Genomic DNA, 20,550 nt, shown 5'->3' with positions numbered 1-20,550 from the left:
TGTCTTTTTTTCTGGGAATATGCCCAGTAGTCCTACACTAGATTTTAAACATGAAGTACACAGCCTAGCACATGCTCCTGTAGGCACTGAACTAATGTTGAACTGCATGAACTAAGGCAACCAAATTGTCCCTGAGTTTTATTAACCAAATACATTTATTTGGTGTCATGAGCTTAGCTACCTTTGATCTCCCACTTTTTCATTTAGGAAATGAAATATTTTTTAAAAGCCCCTTCCCCATCACAAATATTTCTACTTATCTCAAGGGGTATCTCCCAATCTCTCCTAAACTGCTCCTGGTTCTGCTCTCTGTTGCCCTGAGGCACAGCTGCCACTTGGCTTCCTATGTATGGTCCTGGATCACACATCTCCTCCAGCCTCTGCCCAATTCCAGCTACTGGAGGGCAGATCTTTCAATTCATGTACTCGTAACCTTTTCTCTCCAGGTTACTTGCATGGCTCGGGGAAGCAGGCACATCCATCCAAGTCTCAATTCTGCCAATTAGTTTCCCCTGTTGCACTAATAATACAGATAACAGATTTGCATTTATGAACTCTGTTGGACAGTTTTCACCACATAAAGCTCCAGTTTTATTATACCTAGGAACCTGCTTTTCTTACTAGCCCATCATTAAGTTTCTTTAAGGCTTCATTTCCTCACTTATAAAAGAAGGTTGCTTTCCTGGGACGTTAATGCTGCTTGGTTTCTTTTCGTTGCACTTGTCACCATCTGGCATGTTGTGGTTATTTCTTTGTCTATTGTCTGCCTATCGCAGTAGACTGTAAACTCCATGAAACAGGGTCTTTGCTGGTTATTTTTTTAACTGCTCTGTCTCTAATATATATTAATATAATAATTTTGCCTGACATGTAACAGTCCTCAGTATTTTTGAATGAATGAATGAGATAATGTATCAGAATTATTGTGTACATTTTAAGGCATTCTTCCAGTTGTCTACTTCTTCATAATGATGTACTTCAAAACAGTGGCTCAACACTATTTTATTATATCTTGTGATTTTGTGGGTCAGGAATTTGGACAGGTCTCAGCTGAGCGATTTGTCTGCATCATGTGATATTCACTGGGTCACTCAGTAGAATTAAGCTGAAGGCTGCTCTGGAGTTCCCAAAGCAACTACACTCACATCTGGCACAGAATCCACATGAGACCTAGTGCCTGCATGCAGACTGCTGGGTAATATTTCACAAGGGTCTCAGGGCCTGTCCTCAGTGTCTCTCCAGAAAAGTAATCACACTTCTTTCATGGCAACTCAGAATATCAAGGGCTTCCCAGGTGGCGCTAGTGGTAAAGAACCCACCTGCCAATGCAGGAGATGTAAGAGGGCAAGATTTGATCCCTGGGTTGGGAAGACCACCTACAGAAGGAAATGGCAACCCACTCCAGTATTCTTGCCTGGAGAATCCCATGGACCGAGGGACCTAGTGGTCCACAGGGTCGAAAAGAGTCGGACACGACTGAAGCGACTTAGCACGCAGGTAGAAGCTGATGCAACCTCAGAATTTATGACCTCACAGCACATTCTATGGGTCAAGAAAGTCACTAAACCCAAATCTCCCAAAGGAATTAGTGAAGAATTTTCAACCATCTTTAATTGACCATATTCTTCCACCTTTTGACCATAAGCATTACTACACGCATTGCTCACTTCATCCCAAAGTCCCTGCAAGTTTCATAACTTTTCCTGTGTTGATTCGGAAGTCCAGAATCTCTCCATCTAAGTCAAGTTCAGGTGAAGAAGAGACTTCTGGGTTACAGCTCCTTGAAGTCTGATTCCTCTTGATCTGAAGATTTCTTGGTGTCCTCTGGGCTCTTCATTCTGCTCTTTGAGTCATTCTTCCTTTTTAATAAGAAACAGTCCTTTTTTTGCAGTTGAGTAACTTTTTTTCTCATTTTTTAAAAAACTTTTTATTTTGTATTGGAGTACAGTTGATTAACAATGTTGCATTAGTTTTAGGTGTTCCACAAAGTGATTCAGTTATATGTATTCCTGTATCTAATCATTTTCAAATTCTTTTCCCATTTTTATAAAAATGCTCCAGAAAGTAAGCATAGAGGGAACATGATGCTGCTGCTGCTAAGTCGCTTCAGTCGACTGTGCGACCCCATAGATGGCAGCCCACCAGGCTCCTCTGTCACTGGGATTCTCCAGGCAAGAATACTGGAGTGGGTTGCCATTTCCTTCTCCAATGCATGCATGCATGCTAAGTCACTTCAGTCGTGTCCAACTCTGTGCGACCCTATGGACAGCAGCCCTCCACGCTCCTCTGTCTACAGGATTCTCCAGGCAAGAATACTGGAGTGGGTTGCCATTTCCTTCTCCCTACAGGGAACATACCTCAACATGATAAAGGCCATGTATGACAAACTTAGAGCTAACATCATACTCAGTGGTGAAAAGCTAAAAGCATTTCCTCTAAGATCAGGAACAAGACAAGGATGTCCACTCTGGCCCGTTTTATGCAGTTGAGTAACTTAGCCTGCTTCCTCTCAGCAGCCAGTTGAAGGTCCAGAGGTATCTTTTCCTGCTGTATTGTCTTAATCCCTTTCAGTACATGCTGGTACAATTGGCTTAAAAACTTTGAGGTCATCTTTTGTACTAATTTAAAATTAACTCTTCTAGACAAGAGACACACTGCTTTTTATTGTGAAACAGTCTTCTCTTCCTTGGGCTGCCTGAGAGGCTGCTATAGGATCAGTATCAGTATCAGTTCAGTCGCTCAGTCGGGTCTGACTCTTTGAGACCACATGGACTGCAGCCTGCCAGGCTTCCCTGTCCATCACCAACTCCCGGAGCTTGCTCAAACTCATGTCCTTTGAGTCAGTGATGCCATCCAACCATCTCATTCTCTGTTGTCCCTTTCTCCTGCCTTCAATCTTTCTCAGCATCACGGTCTTTTCTAATGAGCCACTTCTTCATGTCAGATGGCTAAAGAATTGGAGTTTCAGCTTCAGCATCAGTCCTTGCAATGAATATTCAGGAATGATTTCCTTTAGGATGACTGGTATGATCTCCTTGCAGTCCAAGGGACTCTTAGGCATCCTCTCCAACACCACAGTTCAAAAGCATTAATTCTTCAGCACTCAGCTTTCTTTATGGTCCAACTCTCACATCCGTACATGACTACTGGAAAAACCATAGCTTTGACTAGACAGACCTTTGTTGGCAAAGTAATGTCTCTACTTTTTAATATGCTATCTAGGTTTGTCATAGCTTTTCTTCCAAGAAACAAGCGTCTTTTAATTTCATGGCTGTAGTCACCATCTGCAGTGATTTTGAGTGATTTTGATTTGAGCCCAAGAAAATAAAGTCTCTCACTGTTTTCATTATTTCCCCATCTATTTACCATGAAGTGATGGGACTGGATGCCATGATCTTCATTTTTTGAATGTTGAGTTTTAAGCCAGCTTTTTCACTCTCCTCTTTAACTTTTATCAAGAGACTCTTTAGTTCCTTTTCACTTTCTGCCATAAAGGTGGTGTCATCTGCATATCTGAGATTATTGATATTTCTCCCAGCAATGTTGATTCCAGCTTGTGGTTCATCCAGCCTGGCATTTCACATGATGCATATAAGTTAAATAAGCAGGGTGACAATATACAGTCTTGACGTACTCCTTTCCCAATTTGGGACATGGTCCATTGTTCCGTGTCTGGTTCTAACTGTTGCTTTTTGACCTGCATACAAATTTCTCAGGAGGCAAGTAAGGTGGTCTGGCATTTCTATCTCTTGAAGAATTTTCCACAGTTTGTTGTGATCCACACAGTCAAAGGCTTTGGCATAGTCAATAAAGCAGAAGTAGATGTTTTTCTGGAATTCTCTTGCTTTTTCTGTGATCCAGCAGATGCTGGCAATTTGATCTCTGGTTCCTCTGCCTTTTCTGAATCTAGCTTGAACATCTGGAGGTTCTCGGTTCACATACTCTTGAAATCTTGCTTGGAGAATTCTGAGCATTACTTTGCTAGCATGTTAGATGAATGCAATTGTGCAGTAGTTTGAACATTCTTTGGCTTTGCCTTTCTTTGGGATTGGAATGGAAACTGACCTTTTCCAGTCCTGTGGCCACTGCTGAGTTTTCCAGATCTGCTGGCATACTGAGTGTAGCACTTTAAAGCATCATCTTTTAGGATTTGAAATAGCTCAACTAGAATTCCCGTCACCTCCACTAGCTTTGTTTGCAGTGATGCTTCCTAAGGCCCATTTGACTTCACATTCCAGGATGTCTGGCTCTAGGTGAGTGATCACAACATGGTGGTTATCTTGGTCACCAAGATCTTTTTGTATAATTCTTCTGTGTATTCTTGCCACTCTTCTTAATATCTTCTGCTTCTATGGTTAGTTCCATACCATTTCTGTCCTTTATTGTTCCCATCTTTGCATGAAATGTTCCCTTGGTATCTCTAATTTTCTTGAAGAGATCTCTAGTCTTTCCCATTCTGTTGTTTTCCTCTATTTCTTTGCATGGATCACTGAAAAAGGATTTCTTATCTCTCCTTGCTACTCTTTGGAACTCTGCATTCAGATGGGTATATCTTTCCTTTCCTCCTTTGCCTTTCACTTCTCTTCTTTTCTCGGCTACTTGGAAGGCCTCCTCAGACAATCGTTTTGCCTTTTTGCATTTCTTTTTCTTGGAGATGGTCCTGATCACTGCCTCCTGTGCAATATCACTATAGGATAATATGATATAGGATAATGGTAATTATCCTATAGGATAATGGGCCCTGAACATTTTAGAAGCTCTTTTGTCTAGTGGAAAGACACATGCTTAAGCTTCATATAGGTCTTTTTGTTTGACTGAAATGGTGTATGAGGCGCTATCTTAAATCTTCTTGAGGTCTTAACCATGTCATGTGTCTAATACTTAAATCCTGGATTTGATTTTTTGTTTTTTCTTTTGTCCTGAAACTGCTTCCTATTTTGAAAGCTTTTGCTGTCTGGGGAAAATGAAGATGAGAGCAGTTTGACTTTTGACTAGCAAACCCTGACTATATTTCTTCTAAATTCTGCTTAAAAACTGAATGGTTCTTCTTTTTTTTTAGCCCATCTTTTATATTCATATATTATCATATGTGACTAAAAGCAACCAGTTAGTATATTTTCAATTCTGCCTAAAAATTTTCTCTGCCAGATCTTCCCGTTCATTAGGTAACATTTTCTGTTTTCCACATTCCCATGGGTAATGGTGTTGCTAAATTTCTGCCAGTACATAACATAGGTTATTTTTTTTTTCAGTCTCCAATAATATTTTCTTCACTGTCCTTCATAGACTCTTCAGCAGTCTCCTCAGTGTCCTTCCAGCTTCATTAAGAGGTCTTTACAGCTTCTGTGGCATCCAAGTCCCAAAGATACTGCCACTGGTTTTAAGTTTTTGTTACAGCTATGCCCCAGAGAAGGAAATGGCAACCCACTCCAGTGTTCTTGCCTGGAGTATCCCAGGGACAGAGGAGCTTGGTGGGCTGCCAGCTATGGGGTCGCACACAGTTGGACACGACTGAAGCGACTTAGCAGCAGCAGCAGCACAGCTACACCCCACTTAAAGGTACCAAATATGGTACCACTATCTAATGCTACTTAGGAAACTATTCCAAAACCTATGGCTCGACAAAAATCACTTTATTATATCTCAGGGTTTTGCGTGTGTACATGTTGAGTCGCTTCAATTATGTCCAGCTCTGTGACTCTATGGACTGTAGCCCGCCAGGCTCCTCTGTCCATGAGATTCTCCAGGCAAGAATATTGGAGTGGGTTGCCTTTTCCTACTCCAGGGGATCTTCCTGACCCAGGGATCGAACCCTCTTTCCTATGTCTCTTGCACTGGCAGTTGAGTTCTTTACCACTAGTGCCACCAGGGAAGCCCCATCTCATGGTTTTAGGGACCGTTAATTCTAGCATGACTCAGCAGGGTAAATCTATTCTGTATAACCACAGCTGGAGTTGCTTGATTATTCCAGCTGGTGGCTGAACTGATCTGGACGGTCCCAGACTGCTTTGCTCACATGCCAGACACCTTGATGGGAACTTCTAGATGGTGGGCTCAACTAGGCCCCTCTCTCTGTCTCTTCACGTAGTCTTGGGCCTTCTCCACATGGTTTCTCTAGCATGGAAGTTTCTTATCTGGCAGCTCAGGGCTTCAAAAGTAAGTGCCTTCAAGAGTCTAGTATGAAACTACAAGGCTTTTTTTGAATTAGCCCCAGAAGGCCTAGAACATCTTTTATATTATATTCTACAGTCAGTTAGATCTAAGATTTAAAAAAAAAGGCAAGAAGAATTAGATTCCATCTCTCAATGGAAGAAGAAGGAAAGAATTTGTGGTGGTCGTTGCTACAGACACTCTATCCTTGCCTGCAGAATGATTGCTGTCTGAGAAGGACATTTTTTTTTTAATTAATTTTATTGGAGTATAGTTGCTTTGGAGAAGGAAATGGCAACCCACTCCAGTATTCTTGCCTGGAGAATCCCATGGACAGAGGAGGCTGGTGGGCTGCTGTCCTTGGGGGTCACACAGAGTCAGACATGACTGAAGTGACTTAGCCTGCATGCATGCATTGGAGAAGGAAATGGCAACCCACTCCAGTATTCTTGCCTGGAGAATCCCGTGGACAGAGGAACCTGGTGGGCTGCTGTCTATGGGGTCACACAGAGTCGGACACTACTGAAGCAACTTAGCAGCAGCAGCATAATTTCTTTATAACTATAGATGTATTAGTTTCTACTGTACAGCAAAATGAATCAGCCATATACATACATATATCCCTTCCCTTTTGGACATTTTAAACCCAAGGTTAGAGAGGTGGACATGGAGCTGTGAGGGACAAAGGACACGTCTATTCATTAACTACGTCAGCTGAGTCAACTGCAGTGGTCAGTGAAGTGACAGGTGTGGCAAACGTATCGTCCTCCTATCTAAGTCTCAGTGAATGTTAGGGGTCAAAATTAGGGAAACAGCATACGTGGTGAGTGGCTAAGCATGATGCTTTGGAGCTAAACTGGTTTCAAATCTTAGCTTTATATACGGAGACAATATTTACCTCCCTGTGTCCTACATTAATTACTTACAAAACAAATAACTAGAGCTTACCTCATTACATTATTGTGAGGATGAAAGGAGTCAGTACATATTATACCTTTAGAAGAGAATATGGCAAAAAATATATTAGACATGGTTATTTTATTGCCTTATAGTTCATGAAGCAATCCATCAAGGTGGGGAGAAGGAAGGGAAAGGAAATTAAAAAACTAAATAAATGGAAGGTAAACGTACCATTGGAGTATTTGGAACTGATGATGAAGACAGGCTCAGTGGGTAAAGAATCCGCCTGCAGTGCAGAAACCACAGGAGACTTGGTTTCGATCCCTGGGTTTGGAAGATCCCCTGAAGTAGGAAATGGCAACCCAATCCAGTATTCCTGCCTGGAAAATTCCATGGACAGAGGAGCCTGGTAGGTTACAGTCTATTTTTTGTCCTATTTTTTGTCCCTTATCATCAATTCAAATATTTCCTGATGCACCATCAGTTGACCAGTTCAGAAGCAGTGTACTCAGGAAAGAATAATATAACTGGTTTAATTTATCAACATTATCTATCCAGATTGAGTTCTAATCTAGAAAAATGAGAGAGATATGCAGGGAGGAAGATATGTGACTTTCTACCATAATGATCCATGGAATCTATAGTCTTCTGCCTATCTTATAATGAATTAAAAAATTAAATGAAATTCTTAAAAAAAAGCTCTGTCAGGATAGGCCATGTTATTCTGTAGTAATAAATAACCCCTAGAATGTCCTTAGAGATCTGGTGATTAAGAATCTTCCTTGCAATACAGGGGATGCAGGTTCCATTCTTGGTCAGGGAACTAAAATTCCACATCCTGGGGAGCAACTAAGCCCATGCTGCAACTGCTGAAGCCCATGCAGCACTAGGGAGCCCACATGCTGCAACTAAGACCTGGGGCAACCAAATAAATAAATAATTGATTAAAAAAACAATCTCAAAATCTCAGTAACTTAATACAACAAAAGTGTATCTCTTGCTCATTCCACATGTTCATTTTGGCCCAGCAGGAACACTGGACATTAGAGTCATTCAGAGACCCCAGCTGATAAAAGTTTCATCTTGATGAGCATTGTTCTCCAAAGATCAGTACAACAGTGGAAATTGACAGTAACTGGTAGATTGTATTCTTATTTCAGAATACTCACCCCTTCTGTACTCTGTGGGCAGAGTGCAATTTCCTGCATCATGACTCTGGACTTGGCCATGTGACTTACCTTGGAGAATTAAATATGGCAGAAGGGACAATGTATTTGTTCTGAGCAGAGACTTTAAGAGACATCACAGTCTCTGCCAACTCTCTTAATACTCCTGTATGCTACCATTAGAAGAATATTCCCCAGGTAGCCACTGCTTCTTCAGTAGGCATCCTGGAATGAGAGCTACATGGAGCAGAGTTGAATCCATGCCCAACCAACCCATACCTGAACCACAGATCCTTGAGTGCAATTGGATGTTTGTTGTACAATGCTGAGATTTGGGAGCTCTTTGTTAAGCAGCATTGTTTCAGCACAAAGATGACTAATACAGTGATCAACACAGCAGGATTTCATGACTAGCTACTACAGATAATGGTTTGCAAGTAAACATATGAAATAGGAACTTGCTAGTATTCTAAGAAATATAAGATAAAATGAGATGATATTAGTTATATACTATATAAATACAGATAGATATCTAAAAGGTCTTATAACTATTAAGTTATTACTTGAAAGTGAAAGTCGCTCTGTCAAGTCCAACTCTTTGCGACCCCATGGACTATACAGTCCATGGAATTCTCCAGGCCAGAATACTGGAGTGGGTAGTCTTTCCCTTCTCCAGGGGATCTTCCCAACCCAGGGATTGAACACAGGTCTCCTGCATTGCAGGTGGATTCTTTACCAGCTGAGCCACAAGGGAAGCCCAATAATACTGGAGTGGGTAGCCTATCCCTTCTCTAGCAGATCTTCCAGTCCCAGGAATTGAACCAGGATCTCCTGCAATGCAGGTGGATTCTTTACCAAGCTATCAGGGAAGCCCCTAGTTATTACTTATCTATTGGATAAGGAAAAAATTAAAATGATAAATCTTAGTGCTCTTTAAACTGTGCAATATGATAAAATTAGAAGGTTCTTTTACTATACAATTTCGTTACCTTAAAAAGTTATACTAAGGAAATAATTCAAAAGAATAAAATAATGAAGTAGGAAAGTTCATTAAGGCATTGTTAATAAGAGTCTAATATTAGAAATAATATAACTATGCAGTAATAGAATATTATTAAGTAAACTATAGTTATATTGATATATAATCATTAGAATAATAAATATGAATATTCTGTAACAATATGGACAAATATCTAATAAATGAGAAAAGGGGGGATATAGCTAAGCTGTACATAATTGTAACTATACAAATGGTTATGTAATATTGAGTATATGGATAATAATTATAGGAAATATGGAGAAATTTAAACAGTTGTGCTGGAGAAGTGGATATATGGTTGAATATTTTCTTTTAAAACTTAAGACAATACTTATGGCTGATTCATGTTGTAGTATGACAGAAATCAATGCAACATTGTAAAGCAATTATCATTCAATTAAAATAAAAAAAATAAAGTGAGAGGAAAAAATAAAATAAAAAGTTAGTTCTTTTAACAGTAAATTTAATTAAAAAAATTTCTTTTTTCAACAATATACTCTTGTAAGTGTAGGAGAGAGTCAACATTTGCATTAGATGACATATTTTTAAAAGATTGGAAAAAAGTTAAACAAACTTTAACATTGATTATCTCTTGGTATGATAGATGATTTAATTTCTATATACTTTTCTGTATTTTTCAATTCTTTTACAATGAATGTTTTATGACCTTTGTAAAAGTTATTTTAAAAATGAGCATATATACCTATGACTGATTCATGTTGACATATGGCAGAAATCAACATAATATTGTAAAGCAATTATCCTCCAATTGTTTAGTCACTCAGTTGTGTCCGACTCTTTGTGACCCCATAGACTGTAACCCGCCAGGCTCCTCTGTCCATGGGGATTCTCCAGGCAAGAATATTACCCTCCTCCAGAGGATCTTCCCAACCCAGGGACCGAACCCAGGTCTCCCCCATTGCAGGCAGATTCTTTACCACCTGAGCTTCTGGGGAAGCCCATCCTCTAATGAAAAATAAATAAATTTAAAAAAATAAAAATTTTAAAATGAGCATATTTTCTAGCCTTGCGTCTGTGACACCCACAGTTTATCTAGCTAATGCTATAATTTTTGAATATAGCACATGTCTGGCTGTAGACACAGTTCCTCTCCAAACTCAGTAGCCCATAATTTGGTTTGAGACAAAACTAAATAAAGCACCAACTTTGGTATGGAAGATGGAACTCTAGCTCTCCCTGCCCACCTTTTTTTCTTTTTTTCTTCTTTGCCTTTAGAAGCAGCAAGGGATTCTTTTTGAGAGAGGTGACCTGGTGAGCCTTGTATCAGGTCAAACTGGACCTTAAAACATTTCCTGGAAACATTCTAAGCTCAGGAGCAGCATGGTCTTCAGTTCAGTTCAGTCACTCAGTCGTGTCTGACTCTTTGCGACCCCATGAATCGTAGCACACCAGGCCTCCCTGTCCATCACCAACTCCCGGAGTTCACCCAGACTTACGTCCATCGAGTCAGTGATGCCATCCAGCCATCTCATCCTCTGTCCTCCCCTTCTCCTCTTGCCCCCAATCCCTCCCAGCATCAGAGCCTTTTCCAGTGAGTCAACTCTTCGCATGAGGTGGCCAAAATGCTGGAGTTTCAGCTTTAGCATCATTCCTTCCAAAGAAATCCCAGCATGGTCTTAGGTACAAGCTATGTTGAGGTTGGTGGGCAGGTCTTTCAGATATTTCTTCTGAAATCTCAGATGTTACCCTGCCCTCCCAACCCTTAGTCTGTACTGATAATTAGGAGAATTAACTGACGAGGAGGAATGATGGTTTGCCCCAAGAACACAGGCTCCCTAGAGTCTCCCCAACACTCAGTCTCACCAATACTCATGCTTCCTAAGTTAAACTCTTAGGATACCTGAGAGGATTAATTTGTTCTAGAGAAGGTTTGTTGGTCTTTTCTTCAGCGGACATGTCTCAGGGGCCGCACCATATAGAAGACAGCCTGTATCAGAGCCTTACCAGACCTTGAGCCTCTTTGGTCTCAAATTTATCATCTGTGAAATGAATATAACTAAGTCAACCTTGCCACATGTGGGCACTATAAAGCTTTCTGCAAATTAAAAAAAGGTCAGTGGTAATGCTAATCACAGTGATTATGTCACTTAATAAAAAGGTTTTATTTTAGAGCTAAAAAGACGCTTCGGGGCTGTACGCACTTTAATTATAGCATGTCTGATATGTCGAAACTCTGTTACTTAAATAGATGATACAGGGTCTCAGGCATCGGGATCGCCAAAGAGCCTTTTTCTATGATTTTAGAACAGTTAGAGGGAAGGTTTGGGTTCTGATGGCCACTGTCTTGGGCTTCCCTGGTGGCTCAGACGGCAAGGAATCCATCTGCAATGCGGGATACCTGGGTTTGATCCCTGGGTTGGGAAGATCCCCTGGAGGAGGGCATGGCAACCCACTCCAGTATTCTTGCCTGGAGAATCCCATTGACAGAGGAGCCCGGCAGGCTGCAGTCCATGGGGTCGCAAAACGTCAGACACGTTTGAGTGACTAAGCACGCATGAACGGCCACTGTCTTGAAGCTTTTCCAGGAAGTTCAGGGACCCACTGCCCTCTTGAAGCTAACAAAGCCCAGTAGCCTTTGTGCTTGGGAAATTGAAACCCAGGGAGATACAATAGCATAATATCAAGATGTCTGAGATGGAGGCAGCTAATGAGGCTGTAAGGTTTTGTAAGAATGCCTCCTTTCCCGAGTAAAGTTCCTGGTCCCCACATTAATGGTGACACTGACATATGAAATCTCTGGGAAAATAGCATCATGTCTTATAACCCTGTAAGGGCTGCATTTGCTTTCAGATTGCACCTAAAACGTTCCTAGACTCCAGCTCTGGCTGGGGGGTTACCTGTGGGTGGGGTAATGCAGACACCCAAGAGGACTTCCTCTCCAGATTTTCCCATCAGTTGGTTGGTTTTTCCAGAGCCCCTCGGTGGTTCAGGGAAGGGACAGAGGGCTTGGTGCGGAGTCCTCTAAGCCCTCTGCTCCTCTGCCAGCATCATCCAGGCAGGGAAGACTGAAGGGTGTGTTCAGGCAGCGGCGTGTAACCTGGGGCCGACTGGGCCCCAGCACACTGGCTGCGGGGAGCCCCGCCTCCCCTCGCGGTTGACAGCTCAGCTGGTGCCGAGCAACTCGTGCCAGCCAGTGGTGTCTCAGCCTGGAGTGTGTGCGCGCACCGCCGCGCTGCCCCTGGCCCCAGCTCCCCAAACAGCGCTGGGCGCCACTCGGCTCCTGTCGGCTTCCTACTGAGAACAGTCCCTCCCTTGTGCCCTAGCACGGTTAGCTAGAGGTTTGGCCACGTCAAATCGGGTTTTCTGAAGAAGCACGGAGCAGAGCTCTCTCTTCGCCGACACAGAAAGAGGGAGCTGGGGAAGACAAGGTTCTTTGCGCTGGAGATTCGAGGGCCAGGCTTCTCATTTTCCCAGGCTGCTTCCACTCCCGGGTGAGGAGCGTCCCGCGAGTAAGGACAGCGCCTGGAAAATGGAGCAGGCGTGGACACGGTAGGTGAGCTGCGTCTTTCCCGCCGCTCTCTGGCTTTGGTGTCTCCCCCCGCCCCCCCCCCCCCCCCCCCCCCCGCCCCCGGCCCCATTACCCTTTTGGAGAGGTCGCCCCTCACCACTAGGGGCCTTTGAAAGCTTCTCTTTTCATCGCCTCCTCCTCCCTAATTGCCAGCCCACTTCTTCTAGTCTCCTGCACATCTGTCCATCTGTTCTCTGGTGTCTCGCTGCTTAAGGAATCTCCCTTCCACTTAGTTTCAATGTTAAAAATAACCAGTGAGGCTGCTGGAAGTTTTTGTGGAAGGGTTTCTCTGTCTTTTAATTGATCCACAGATCAGAGGGAATTCCCTCAGGTCTGTCTTTAGAGATACCTTTGATTTCAGATACCTTGAAAAATATCAGATTGCTTCTCAGCCTGCCACGTTTTCCTTCTCAACTTCACCCTGTACTAGTCTCACACCAGAGCTCATTTCCAGAGTCTCCAGTTGAAGCTGACTCTGTGGGAGGAAAAGAGAAGGAGACCAGGGTGCCGGTTATTGCTTAGGCTTTGTCGAGGTCAGGGTGACAGTTGCTTTTAGGTCAGAATTTGGAGATACACTGTGGAATTGTGTTTCCCCCATGCCCCACTGCTTCCCGCCGATATACTTTCAAATGCAGCTCACTCTTGAGACAAAGAGTTCATTTTTGTTTTTCAGGGGAAGAGTGATGGAAAGGCTGTATTCAGAGATGTTTCCATAACAGATAGGTTGTCATCTCCAAGATTTAGCTTTGGAGAATTGGAGTGGAACTCAGATGTGTGTTATTGAGTTCTAATAGAGGGCAAATTGTACTAACACAGAAGGTAAATATGGTGCTTTAACAGTACTTGTGAAATAGACCTGGGAGATTTTAGCCGGTTGTTCAACATGGGAGAACTGTATAACGTGAACTTTGAAGAAAGGGCACATTGAAGGTGAGAGTGTGTTGATGAGAAGTACACTATCCAGATTTACTTTTTTCTCTTTTCTGCTCTTCACAGGCCTCTCCTAGAGGCCAGAGTTCCATTTTGAGCATCACTGGATAACGGCAGTGCAATCAGGAGTCTTCAGGGGGCTGAGAACCACACTTGAGGGGTGACCAAAGACCTGGGGCTCTTTAGTCTGGGGGAGTAAAGACTTGGGGTGAGAGCTTCGGGGCTGCTGGCTATATTTAAAATTTTCAATCAACTTTCAAATGGGGTTCATTCAAGGATCAGAGATGAGGTCTGGAGACAAAGACTTCATTTTTGTTTTTCAGTGGAAGGATGGTGGAAAGGCTGTATTGCTCCCTTAAAATATTTGAGGAGCAATTGGTGGTAGAGGGATTAGGCCGATTTAGAATCTCTTAGAACAGAACAACCAATGGGAGCAAGTTGTGAGGATGCAAGTTATAGCTTGGTACAAAGGAAAGGTTTTCTAACAAGTGACCTTCCTGGACATAAATAGGTTTCTAACCCTGGAATTATTCAAGCACAGACTTGGTGACCACTTGATGATAATGAGGGTGAATGTATCAGGGATTCTTGCCTCTATCAGTATTTTTCTCACTTAAAAAAAAAAGTATTATTTATTAATTTTTTGAACTTTTTCGATGTAGCCATTTCAGACAACTTCAGAAATGTCAGAAAAATCACAAATCATATGTTTATGATTTTTAGGAGTCAATTTAATGAACTGAGTATACCCATGTAGCAAGCACTAAGATCAAGAAAAGGAATATAACCAGCACCCCTGAAGCCCTTGTGACCCCCAGGATAACCATTATCCTAACTTTTAACACCATAGATAAGTTTTGCCTGCTTTTGAACTTCATGTAAGTGAAATTATCCACTGTGTACCCTTTTGTATCTGGCTTCTTTGACTCAATCTTATGTTGTACAGTTCTTCTGCATTGTGTGTAGTTGTAGTTCATTCACTTTTGCTTCTATGTAGGGTTCTATTATGTGTTGATATATCAAATGTATTTGTCCATTCTGTTATTAATGAGCATTTGGGGCTATTATGAATATAGTGTTCCTACAAAGATTCCTGTATCTGTCTTTTGGTGAACATAAGTACACATTTCTGTTGAGTAAATATATGGAATTGCTAGGTAATAGGAAATGCATGTTCAGCTTTTGTAGATACTTCTGAACAATTTTCTAAAGTGATTATAAAGAGGATATTCAAAGATATGAGATACAGTGTAAAGGAGCTCCACGCCACTAGTCATCAGAGAAATGCATATTGGAACCACAATGTCATACCACTAGGTGCCTATCACAATGGCTGAAATGAAAGAGAAAACACCAACCGTTGGTGAAGTAGAAGAGTCATTATGTTCACACTTTTTTTCTAATTCTACCCTCAATAAGAAAGGTATTTACTCTGCAACCAAATACACACAATATATAACTGAATCAAATGTTTCATGTAACAATCCTTATCCTTACTATGTGTTCTGTACTCTGATCTTTCCCAACCTATTCCTTTACTTTAAAAAAAATGCTTGTGTGACTCAGTTTATTTCACCACCTAATGGGTCACAGATGGAAAAATCCTGTAATCATATATCGTAACTGATGTATCAGATACTTCCTAACTGGCAGCTAAGATCAGTTCATAAACATTTTAAATGTGAGCCAATACAGGCAAGGCACACTGTGCTGAATGCTGAGAGTAAACAAATGGATGAAAGACAGTTTCTGCCTTTGAGGTTTTGACTTTGTTGTCTATAATTCTAGAAGAGGCTAAAGCAGACATACGCATTGGCTGCTCTTGGAGCGCAGTGATGGTGGTGGTGGTGGTGGTAGTTTCGTTGCTAAGACTTGTCTGACTCTTGTGACCCCCATGGACTGTAGCCCACCAGGCTTCACTGTCCATGGGATTCTCCAGGCAAGAATACTGGAGTAGGTTGCCATTTCCTCCTCCAGGGGATCTTCCCAAGCCAGGGATCGGACCTGGGTCTCCTGTATTGGCAGGTGTATTCTTTACTACCTGAGGGGTTCTACTTGGGGGGTTCAAAAAATAAAAATTAACTATAAAGCTACCATCTATATCAAGCTTGCATTTGTTAGCTTTTGTGTTAATCCCTTTGTGAACTTTATTTCACCTAATCCCTGTACCCCTGTGAGGTCTAAAGTAAATGTTATTTTTTATTTATTATTTAAAATTTAGGCTGCACTGGGTCTTTGTTGTGGCATGCCAGCTCTCTTGTTGTGGTGTGGGGTCTCCAGAGCATGTGGGCTTAGTTGCCACATGGCATGTGGGATCTTAGTTCCCCACCCAGAGACTGAACCCGCATCCCCTGCACTGGAAGGTGGATTCTTAACCACTGGACCACCAGGGAAGTCCCTTAAGTAAATGTTAATATAGTCATTTTAAAGACAAGAAAATTGAACTTTAGATTAAAATCTTGGCCACACACAGCTGAGGAAGAAATATAGCCTCAGTTCAGTCACTCAGTTGTGTCGGACTCTTTGCGACCCCATGAATTGCAGCACACCAGGCCTCCCTGTCCATCACCAACTCCTGGAGTTCACCCAGACTCATGTCCATCGAGTCAGTGATGCCATCCAGCCGTCTCATCCTCTGTCGTCCCCTTCTCCTCCTGCCCCCAATCCCTCCCAGCATCAGAGTCTTTTCCAATGAGTCAACTCTTCGCATGAGGTGGCCAAAGTACTGGAGTTTCACTTTAGCATCATTCCTTCCAAAGAAATCCCAGGGCTGATCTCCTTCAGAATGGACTGGTTGGATCTCCTTGCAGTCCAAGGGACTCTCAAGAGTCTTCTCCAGCACCACAGTTCAAAAGCATACATTCTTCGGCGCTCAGCCTTCTTCACAGTCCAACTCTCACATCCATACATGACCACTGGAAAAACCATAGCCTTGACTAGACGGACCTTTGTTGGAAAAGTAACGTCTCTGCTTTTGAATATGCTCTCTAGGTTGGTCATAACTTTCCTTCCAAGGAGTAAGCGTCTTTTAATTTCATGGCTGCAGTCACCATCTGCAGTGATTTTGGAGCCCAGAAAAATAAAGTCTGACACTGTTTCCACTGTTTCCCCATCTATTTCCCATGAAGTGATGGGACTGGATGCCATGGTCTTTGTTTTCTGAATGTTGAGCTTTAAGCCAACTTTTTCACTCTCCACTTTCACTTTCATCAAGAGGCTTTTGAGTTCCTCTTCACTTTCTGCCATAAGGGTGGTGTCATCTGAGGTTATATATATATATATATATGCATCTCAGGTGCATATCTGAGGTTATTGATATTTCTCCCGGCAATCTTGATTCCAGCTTGTGCTTCTTCCAGTCCAGCATTTCTCATGATGTACTCTGCATATAAGTTAAATAAGCAGGGTGACAATATACAGTCTCGACATACTTCTTTTCCTATTTGGAACCTGTCTGTTGTTCCATGTCCAGTTCTAACTGTTGCTTCCTGACCTGCATACAGGTTTCTCAAAGGCAGGTCAGGTGGTCTGGTATTCCCATCTCTTGAAGAATTTTCCAGTTTATTGTGATCCACACAGTCAAAGGCTTTGGCATAGTCAATAAAGCAGAAATAGATGTTTTTCTGGAACTCTCTTGCTTTTTCCATGATCCAGCAGATGTTGGCAATTTGATCTCTGGTTCCTCTGCCTTTTCTAAGACCAGCTTGAACATCTGGAAGTTCACAGTTCACGTATTGCTGAAGCCTGGCTTGGAGAATTTTGAGCATTACTTTACTAGCGTGTGAGATGAGTGCAATTGTGCAGTAGTTTGACCATTCTTTGGCATTGCCTTTCTTTGGGATTGGAATGAAAACTGACCTTTTCTAGTCCTGTGGCCACTGCTGAGTTTTCCAAATTTGCTGGCATATTGAGTGCAGCACTTTCACAGCATCATCTTTCAGGATTTGAAGTAGCTCAACTGGAATTCCATCACCTCCACTAGCTTTGTTCATAGTGATGCTTTCTAAGGCCCACTTGACTTCACATTCCAGAATGTCTGGCTCTAGGTCAGTGATCACACCATCGTGATTATCTGCGTCATGAAGATCTTTTTTGTACAGTTCTTCTGTGTATTCTTGCCATCTCTTCTTAATATCTTCTGCTTCTGTTAGGTCCATACCATTTCTGTCCTTTATTGACTCCATCTTTGCATGAAATATTCCCTTGGTATCTCTAATTTTCTTGAAGAGATGTCTAGTCTTTCCCATTCTGTTGTTTTCCTCTATTTCTTTGCATTGATTGCTGAAGGCTTTCTTATCTCTTCTTGCTATTCTTTGGAACTCTGCATTCAGATGCTTTTATCTTTCCTTTTCTCCTTTGCTTTTCACTTCTCTTCTTTTCACATCTATTTGTAAGGCCTCCCCAGACAGCCGTTTGGCTTTTTTGCATTTCTTTTCCATGGGGATGGTCTTGATCCCTGTCTGCTGTACAATGTCATGGACCTCATTCCATAGTTCATCAGGCACTCTATCTATCAGATCCAGGCCCTTAAATCTATTTCTCACTTCCATTGTATAATCATAAGGGATTTGGTTTAGGTCATACCTGAATGGTCTAGTGGTTTTCCCTACTTTCTTCAATTTCAGTCTGAATTTGGCAATAAGGAGTTCATGGTATGAGCCACAGTCAGCTCCTGGTCTTGTTTTTGCTGACTGTATAGAACTTCTCCATCTTTGGCTGCAAAGAATATAATCAATCTGATTTCAGTGTTCACCATCAGCCTGGAACTATCTAATTTCAAAGTCTGTTCTCTTAGTTACTTCATTTGATTGAGTCTTGTAGATGACTTGGTTTCTGAGTTGCTTCTAAAGCTGCTTACTTACCATGACTATGATTAAGCTTATGTATAAGTTTAAGACTATGATTCTGTTCCCAAATTTCATTCTTGAAATTTCTGGAAATTCCCCTCACAGAGGGATTTTTCACATAAGCCTCCATATTCTTTATCTTGCTCAGTCTACCCATAAAGAACAGGGTGCTGAGTATTTGAGTTCTTAAATATCCCCTACTCCCAGCTGTATGTCATCTACCCTGTGCAAGTCAGTGGGAGTAATTTTCCCCCCAGGAATGTTGCCTGACTGCTGCCAGACTCTTTGGTTAAATCATTGGGAGAGAGCATGTTTGGTTCTGAAACAGCAAATTTCCAGTGAATACACTGGCTTTACAAAACGCTGGTTTGGGTCTTCCCTGGTGGTGCAGTGGATAAGACTCCATGTCTCCACTTAAGGGGGTGTGGGTTTGATTGCTTGGTCAGGGAAGATCCCCCAGACTGTGGCCAAAAACAAAAAAAAATTGGTTTGGTCCCTAACCAAATTAATATCCATGAATCAGGAAAGGGTTGTCAGAGCCATACACTCATGGGGATGATGAGGAGGTGATGATGAAGGTAGTTTTGCTCACTTCATTGGTCTAGAATCCATCAGGCAAGAATACCAGAGTGGGTTGCCATTTCCTCTTTTAGGAGATCTTCCCAACTCAGGGATCAAACCCACACCACCTGTATGGCAGGCAGATTCTTAACCGCTGAGCCACCAGGGAAGCCTGCTAGTCCAGACAGGTGAATGCTAAACATTTAGAGAGGCTTCCTAGGTGGTTCATGTAGTAAAGAATCCTCCTGCCAAGCAGGAGATGTGGGCTTGATCCCTGGGTTAGGGTTTGATCCCTGTATTGGGAAGATCCCTTAGAGGAGGAAATGACAACCTACTCCAGTATTCTTCCCTGGAGAATCTCATGGACAGAAGAGCCTGGTGGGCGACAGTTCTTAGGGTTGAAAAGAGTCAGACACGACTGAATGACTGAGTACGCACGCACAAACATTTAGAGCAGTAGAAGCGGTTTGCCTGATGGATTCTAGACCAATGAAGTGGTCCTAATTAACATACTGTACTTCTTAGCAATTAATTTTCTGCATTTGGGGAAGGAAAATCTCTGCCTTTGCAACTTTGATCTGCTTTTAAATAGACCATATTTGGATTTGGGCTTGAGAAATTTATCAGTGCTTTCATCCCCACTTTCTTATTTCCCGCATATTAGACTCCCTCCTTCTTCTTGTAGCTTATAGGCTAAGGCTGGATTTAAAATACCAGAAGAAGGTCTTCCCTGATGATCCAGTGGCTAAGGCTCTGCACTCCCAGTGCAGGTGGCCTGTGTTCAGTCCCTGGTTGGTGAACTAGATCCCACATGCTGCAGCTGAGTTTTCAAGAGCTACAACTAAAAGTCCTGTACGCCACAATGAAGATCAAAGGTGCTGCAACTAAAACCTGGCGTGGCCAAATTAAGAAATTTAAAAAAATATATCAGAAAACTGGGAAGTGATTGTTTCTGTATCTGAAAGGAAAAGTTGGCTGACCCTCATCACAGTGCCCTCTCCACTCTGGGCAGCTCAGGGGTGGTTCATCCAAGGCTGTATGGAGTATCCATCCATTCAGTGGTTACACTGGGACCCTGCTCTTATTGAAATGGGCAGTGAAATTGAAGTTTTATTCTATAAATAAAATTCCAAACTGGGCTCAGAACATTCCACAAGTTGTCTCTGGCAAAAATTCAAATGGTGTTTAAAGTTAGAAGAAAGTCCAGAATAAAAGGAGATGTCATGGTGACCCAAGGTAGCTCTATCCAATTCTATTTTAAAACATTCAGAAGCACTGAGCACTTGTTTTCTTCTGTCTCAGGACATCTCCTGAGTTCTGTGATAATCAATATAAGCATGATCTGAATTTTCCTTTTTTTCTCATGGCTGAGGCATTTTACTAGTCACAGACTATTTATTTTAACAATAAGAACAACTTGTATTTTCA

The 20,550-nt window shown here is 42.0% G+C and overlaps 1 protein-coding gene across 2 annotated transcripts in view; it reads left to right on the top strand.

Moving 5' to 3' along the window:
* The window catches only part of PDE4DIP (phosphodiesterase 4D interacting protein), a 238,489-nt gene that overhangs the window by 22,203 nt on the left and 195,736 nt on the right, over nucleotides 1-20,550 (top strand). The window contains exon 1 of one of the 2 annotated variants that reach the window (XM_055584581.1): nucleotides 12,515-12,765. The exons of the other annotated variant lie outside the window; for it this stretch is intronic. Coding sequence (XP_055440556.1) covers nucleotides 12,746-12,765 — 20 coding nt within the window. The 5' untranslated portion in view covers nucleotides 12,515-12,745. Of the gene's footprint in view, nucleotides 1-12,514; nucleotides 12,766-20,550 lie in introns of those variants that run through there. 2 annotated transcript variants of the gene reach the window in all.

This window comes from Bubalus kerabau, chromosome 6 (assembly GCF_029407905.1).
Source record: "Bubalus kerabau isolate K-KA32 ecotype Philippines breed swamp buffalo chromosome 6, PCC_UOA_SB_1v2, whole genome shotgun sequence".
NCBI lineage: Eukaryota > Metazoa > Chordata > Mammalia > Artiodactyla > Bovidae > Bubalus > Bubalus kerabau.
The sequence above is the reverse complement of the archived record's forward strand: the minus strand, read 5'-3'. Positions and strand labels throughout refer to the sequence as shown.